The sequence below is a fragment of the Pezoporus wallicus genome, unplaced genomic scaffold, assembly GCF_028554395.1.
Source record: "Pezoporus wallicus isolate ANWC-B61680 ecotype Strahan unplaced genomic scaffold, APGP_CSIRO_Pwel_v1 contig_1735, whole genome shotgun sequence".
NCBI lineage: Eukaryota > Metazoa > Chordata > Aves > Psittaciformes > Psittacidae > Pezoporus > Pezoporus wallicus.
The window spans coordinates 205,001-211,395 of record NW_026636334.1 but is presented as its reverse complement, the minus strand read 5'-3'; the positions used below and the strand labels follow the sequence as shown (position 1 = coordinate 211,395).

Here is a 6,395-nt window from a genome sequence, read left to right as displayed (position 1 = left end):
CTAGGCTGGGGGCTCTCGGATGCCGGCTCAGTTGCTGCGTTTATTGATTCCTTTTGCTCCAATGAGGCGGATGGGGCTGCATTAAAAACCAAACTCATCCGACCCAAACCCCAGGGAGGATGGGAAGGGGCTGGGGAGGGGGGGCTATCCCTGTGGTGGGGATGTTGCTGCAAGGGGGGAGAGCTGGACCCCAAAGAGGGGCACAGGCCAAGCCTCTGCAGTGTCTGGGGGAGCCCCGACCGAGCGAGGGTTTAGCCCTGATCCTCCTCCAGTGCTTCCCCCTCAGCGCTCGCTCCCCATGTTTCCCCCCCCGGCATTCACTCCCATTCCCATCCCCAGCTCGCATCAGTCCCGGTCCAGCATCCCCCATCCCAACGGGTCCATGTCTCCAGCCAGGGACCGTGCCGAGGCGCAGCTGGGATTGGGGTGTCAAGACAGAGCAGAGGGTTCCCGGTCCCGGCGGGTCCCTGGTGGGTGCTGGGGGGCCGAGGTCAGTCGCTGTGGGGCGGCGGGGCCGGGGGTCTCAGCTGGGGCTGCGGCTCGGGCTGGCTTCCGTGCTGTCGCTCACCAGGCACTCGTTGGACTTGAGGCTGGCCAAGGACTTGCAGCTGGGCAGCGAGGCCAGGGAGCCGCAGAGCCCCAGCATGGACGGGGTCGGATCCTTCCCTGCGGACACAGAGCAGGCATCGTGTGGGGGCTGCGGCCTCGCACCCCAGCCCTGCGCATCAGCGGAGATGGGGACGGGGCGTCCCTCGCTGCCCGGCATGGGGAGGGGGCTGCTGATGGGGTCAGATGCCTGGGCGCACGTTACAGGGCACAATGAGCCCCATGGGGCACCCTATGGTTATGGGGGGGCTCTTACCCAAGGGCCCCCAGGGCTCGCCTTCGCGCTTGCCCTCGCCCAGGCGCTGGGAGTCGGAGCTGAGGCTGTTCTCGGCCGAGAGCTGGTCGGTGCTCACGAAGCTGTGCCTGCGGAGGGACGTGCTGGGACAGCCCCACCACGAGGGACAGACCCCCCCGGGATGCTCCGGCATCTCCCCACTGCATCCCTGCTCCTGCAGCCTAAGTGGTACCCGCTGCGGCGGTGCCGCGGCCCTGGGGAGGTGGGATTCTGGCTGTGGGTCAGGGTGGCTCTGCCCCACCGCGGGCATTACCTCCGGTACAGTTTGCTGTCTGAGCCGCTCTCGTTGCCATTGAGGGTCCCCAGCGATGGCCACTGGTTCACCAGGGGTGTCACCATCTCCTTGGAGAGCTGCGCCAGCTGCGGGTTCTCACAGGGGATCAGCCCCGTCCTGCAGCAAAGGGGGATGCTCAGCACCTAGCACTGCCACGGATGCTGGGGAACGCGGGATGTATGGGGCGTCAGGGACCCACTACATCCCATAGGACATTTGGGACCCTCCATCTCCAAGTGGTGGCCTTGGGCAGTGCTGGGGTAAGAATTGAACTTGATGATCTTAAAGGTCTTTTCCCATGCAGCTGATTCTATGGTTCTATGTCCCACAGGGGACAGGGAGACTGCCACCCATCACATCCCACCATCACCGCAGGTCCCCACTCACAGCTGCTCCTGCAGCTCCAGGATGACGCCCTCCAGCTCCCTCTTCTCCAGCTGGTTCTGTACCATCACCTCCTCCAGCCGCAGCTTCAGCCGCTTGTTCTCTGCCTCCAGGTCCTTCAGCTGTGACTCCCGCAGCCGCACCAGCTCCTCCAGGTACCCCTGCGTGAGGCCACCGTCAGCATCCCACCAGGGCCGCCACCCCAAGGACAGCGCTGGGTCACTGCTGCCGCAGGTACCACTGGGATGCAGGAATGGGGATGCCGGAGCATCCCAGGGTACGGTTGGCACCCGAACAGCCCCATCCCAGCTCCCGGTACCTTTTGGGCATAAACAATGCGGAACTTCTGCTCCATCTTGCGCCATTTGTTGTACCAACTGTCCTCGTCGGTGACCAGGGGCAGGTAGGGGTGCTCGGGGGAGCTATCCTCGCTTGTGCTGCTCTCCACGCTGCCCCGCTCCTCCTCCTCGCTCAGGTAGTCATAACTGGGGGGATAGGGGCTCAGTGGTGCTCAGCATAGCAGCAAGGGGGTGGCACAGAGGCAGCAGGGGCCCCACCATGGGGAGGGCCCCCAGGCTCTTACCTCTGTGTGAACTTCAGGTAGGGCGTGTAGTCAATGACCACGGGCGTTTTTCCATCCATCACCTCACCCTTCAGGCAGAAGCTGAGGGGCAGGAGGAGAAGCACAGGGTGAGGGCAGCCCTGTGGGGTTGCAGCCAGCACAGGGTGCCCCTGTCCCACCGCACCACCCGCCCTGACCTGAAGTCAATGGCGCTGAGCCCAATGAGCATCCCGGTGAGCACCGTGGACTCCTCCCGCAGCATGATGGCCCCATCATCGTAGAACCGCCTGCAGGGAGACGGGGCTGCATTGTGTGCACCCACCAGCATCCAAACCACCAACCCTGGTACCCAGCCCTGGTACCCAAGTATCTGGGTACCCAGCCCTGGTACCCAAGTACCCTGGTACCCAGCCCTGGTACCCAAATACCCTGGTACCCAGCCCTGGTACGCAAGTACCCTGGTACCCAGCCTTGGTACCCAAATACCCTGGTACCCAGCCCTGGTACCCAAGTATCTGTGTACCCAGCCCTGGTACCCAAGTACCCTGGTACCCAGCCCTGGTACCCAAATACCCTGGTACCCAGCCCTGGTACCCAAGTATCTGGGTACCCAGCCCTGGTACACAAATACCCTGGTACCCAGCCCTGGTACCCAAATACCCTGGTACCCAGCCCTGGTACCCAAGTATCTGGGTACCCAGCCCTGGTACCCCTGACCCGTGCTGCTCACCTCGTGGTCCGTGTGTCCCGCAGCGCTGTGGAGATGTACTCGGACATGCGCTTCTCCATCAGCGCCACACGGATCCAGGCTCGGCCCTGCAAGGCAGTGCCCATTGGAGCTCTAAGCACGGAGACACCACCCAGTGCCATCCAGTGCCACCCAGTGCCACCAGCAGCTGCCCCTGGGCTGCAGGAGGGGATGGGAATTGGGATGGGGATGCAATAGGAATACAGTGGCGATGAGATGGAGATGGAGATAGATAGGGAATGGGATGAAGATGGGGATCAGGATAGGGATTGGGATGGGATGGGGTTGTGGAATGGGATGGGGATGTGGAATGGAATGGGGACAGGGATAGAAAGGGGATGGGAACAGGGATTGGGATGGGATGAAATGGAGATACAAAGATGATGCAGCGAGGATGGAATAGGGAATGTGGGATGGGATGGGATGTGGGATGGGATGAGGATGGGGATAGGGATGGGAATGGAATAGGGAATGTGGGATGGGACAGGATGCAGTGGAGATGCAATGGGGGTGGAATGGGATGTGGGATGAAACGGAATGAGGATGGGGATCAGAGTGAGGCTGGGTCCATGTGCCTTGTGTGTGTGAATGAAGACAGACACAGGAAGGGGAGCGTGGACGGGGCCAAGCCTGGGGCTGGCGCCTCCTGACCTTGGCCCGGGAGGTGCTGATGTTCTCCATGCTCTCGATGCTGCTGACGCAGTTGTTGGGCACCTTGCTGCAGGCCAGGCGGATGTAATCCCAGAACCCGCGCTGCCCATCCGAGCTGAACCAGCTGACGGGGCCTGCGGGCACCGGCACCGCCTCAGGGGCTGGCCCCACACCGAGCCCCCGCCCGGGCACAGGGATGTGCGGGGGGGGGCGGTACCTTTGAAGCGGTGGCTGAGGATCTGCTCGAGGATGGCGGCGAAGTTCACGAACTCCTCGGAGGAGTCGTCGATGGGCTCCGCCGTGTACTTCTCCAGCAGCGTCTTCACCGAGAACCTGCAGGGGAGCAGCACGGGTGGAGGGGACGGCACCGCGCACCCAGAGCCCAGCACCAGCACCGTGAGCTCAGCACCCAGCACCCAACACCAGCACCGGCACCTCGAGCTCAACACGCAGCACCCAACACCAGCACCCAGAGCCCAGCATCAACACCAGCACCAACATGAGCACCTACAGCCCAACACCCAACATCCAGCACCCAATACCAGAACCTAGAGCAGAACACTCAACACCCGGTGACCAACACCAGCAGCACCAACACCAATACCATCAACACCAGCACCAATACCAGCACCAGCACCGGCACCAAGACCAGTGCCAGCACCAACACCAACACCAACACCAGCACCAATACCAACACCAGCACTAACACTAGCACCAACACTAGCACCAATACCAACACCAATACCAACACCAGCACCAGCACCAAAACCAGCACCAGCACCGGCACCAAGACCAGTGCCAGCACCAACACCAGCACCAGCAGCAACACCGGCACCAATGCCACCAACACCGGCACCAGCACTGGCACCAAGACCAGTGCCAGCACCAACACCAGCACCAACACCAGCACCAATACCAACACCAGCACCAACACCAGCACCAATACCAGCACCAATACCAACACCAGCACCAACACCAGCACCAGCACCTTCACCAAGACCAGTGCCAGCACCAACGCCAGCAGCACCAGCACCAACACCAGCAGCACCAGCAACAACACCAGCACCGGCACCAACACCAGCACCAAAACCAGCACCAGCACCGCCACCAAGGCCAGCACCGCCACCAACACCACACCAGCACCAACACCCGCACACGCGCACATTCAGCGCTCACCACAGCACAAAGCACTTTTGCAGGCACAGCTTTGGGCTGAGCCTCGCTGACCCCCGTGTCCCCACGTCCCCGGGGACCCCCCCGGGCGGCCACTGCCCCCCCGCCCTGCGAGTGGCCAGGAAGGGCGAACAAAGGCCCCCTTCCTCCCGGCCGCGCGCGGCGGTGATGGCTTCCCCTTCCGCACCGCTCCCGCTCGGCACAGAGGTGCCCAGGCAGCAGCGCACGGAGCACAGGGCGGGGGGGCATCGCCCACAGGAGTCCCCGCGTCATGACAGTGGGCTCTGGAGTGCCCGTGCAATGGCAGAGAGACCCAGGGGTCCCCCCGACCCTGGCAGCAGGACCTGGGGGTCCCTGTCATGGTGACCCCAAGCCTCCGTACCCCCCCATCACCCCCATCGCAGCCCCCAACCAGGGGCTGAGGTGGGGGGGTTCACCCCATTCCACACTTGGGGGCTGGGGCAGGAAGGGACCCCCCAACACCCTCCGGGTCCCCCTTATCCCTCCCCCCCGCCGCGGTCCATCCCGGCGTCTCCATGACAACCCGCATTCTCCATCGCAGCCTTCATCCCTCCATCCCCGCCGCCTGGAGCGGCCCCTGACGTCACTTCCTTGGACCCCCACCCGCGGGGGGGGGGTGTCCCCGGACCCAATTCTCCCCCCCCAAATCCCCCTTATCCCCCCCCGTACCCCCCTCTCTGGCTGCCCACAGCCCCAGCACCCTCCCTGTTGCTGTTGTACCCCCCCTCCCCGTCGCACCCCCTGCACCCCCCTTCCCACATCCCCATCCTCCTCCTCGTCCCCCTCCCCCAAACCTGAATCTCCCCCCAAAATGCGACTGCAGCAATAACAAACACACACATAACCCCCACGACGCGGAGGGGGGGATGAAGATGAACCCCGCATCCCTCCTCCCCATCCATCCCCCACCTCCCATCTCCTCCATCCCCCCCCAAGCGTACAGGGGGTGTCCCCCCCCCACTGTGGTCCCCCCGCACCTGCAGACCGTGATGAGGTTCTTCCTCTCCACGGCGATGTTCCTGGAGGAAGCTTTCTTGGAGGAGAGCCCCAGCGCCATGGCAGCCTGCACGCAGCCCGCTGCCATTCAGCGCCGGCCGCCGCAAGGCCACGGCCGCGGGCGATGCCCCTTCCCCGTGGGCCACCCCCCCGGCACCGCGCAGGCTTTGCTCCGCCACCCCCCCCCCCCCACCTCCCCGGTGCCCACGGCAACCGCCGCCCGCCCCCCCCCCCAAAAAAAAGCAGGATGCGGGGCCTGATGCTCTCCCCGCCTCCGGTCCCCAAAATCTTGGCTCTGGGGAGGGGGCGATGGGGAGAAACGGGGGGGGGGGGGGAGGGTGTGAACGGAGCGATCCCAGGGGTTGGGATGTGGGGAATAAGAGGGGGGGCAGCGATCCCAGGTGATGGGATGGGAGGGGGGGAGTAAGGGGGGGGCAGCGATCCCAAGGGATGGGATGGGGTCAGTAAGGGGGGCGGGCAGCCATGGCGGAGGGTGGGATGAGGTGGGATGGGATTGGATGAGGGGAGTAATGTGGAGGGCAGCGATCCCGGGGAACGGGGGGCTGCTTTCTGCAGGGCTCAGCCCCACATCCTGGTGTGCCACCTGTGGGGGCAAAGGCACAGGGGGAGGAAGCACTGTGCAGAGTGCGTTGAGCTCACGCACCCCCCCCCCCCCCCCCGGCCC

The 6,395-nt window shown here is 64.3% G+C and overlaps 1 protein-coding gene across 2 annotated transcripts; it reads right to left on the bottom strand.

The window, feature by feature from the left end:
• Window positions 1–289: 289 nt before the first annotated feature.
• Window positions 290–5,911, bottom strand: RUNDC3A (RUN domain containing 3A). 2 transcript variants are annotated; one of them, XM_057400123.1, is made up of 11 exons: window positions 5,692–5,911; window positions 3,738–3,853; window positions 3,521–3,654; window positions 2,852–2,937; window positions 2,319–2,408; window positions 2,143–2,223; window positions 1,879–2,044; window positions 1,563–1,720; window positions 1,155–1,292; window positions 863–969; window positions 290–666 (listed from the first exon to the last, which is right to left on the bottom strand). In XM_057400123.1, exons 1-11 carry the CDS (start codon window positions 5,796–5,798, stop codon window positions 524–526), a joined length of 1,326 nt encoding a protein of 441 aa, XP_057256106.1. In that variant the 5' UTR covers window positions 5,799–5,911; the 3' UTR covers window positions 290–523. The 2 variants fall into 2 exon arrangements, with proteins under 2 accessions (XP_057256106.1, XP_057256107.1); XM_057400124.1 differs by lacking the exon at window positions 863–969 and having other exon boundaries at window positions 291–666.
• Window positions 5,912–6,395: the final 484 nt, after the last annotated feature.

What these genes read in the sequence shown, in the direction of transcription:
- RUNDC3A (XM_057400123.1), bottom strand. Translation starts at nt 5,798, where the DNA reads ATGGCAGCGGGCTGCGTGCAGGCTGCCATGGCGCTGGGGCTCTCCTCC. An exon ending in CCTCAGCCACCGCTTCAAAG is followed by an intron (nt 3,655 to 3,737) that starts GTACCGCCCCCC and finishes CGGTGCCCGCAG; the next exon opens with GCCCCGTCAGCTGGTTCAGC. An exon ending in TCAGCACCTCCCGGGCCAAG is followed by an intron (nt 2,938 to 3,520) that starts GTCAGGAGGCGC and finishes ACTGCCTTGCAG; the next exon opens with GGCCGAGCCTGGATCCGTGT.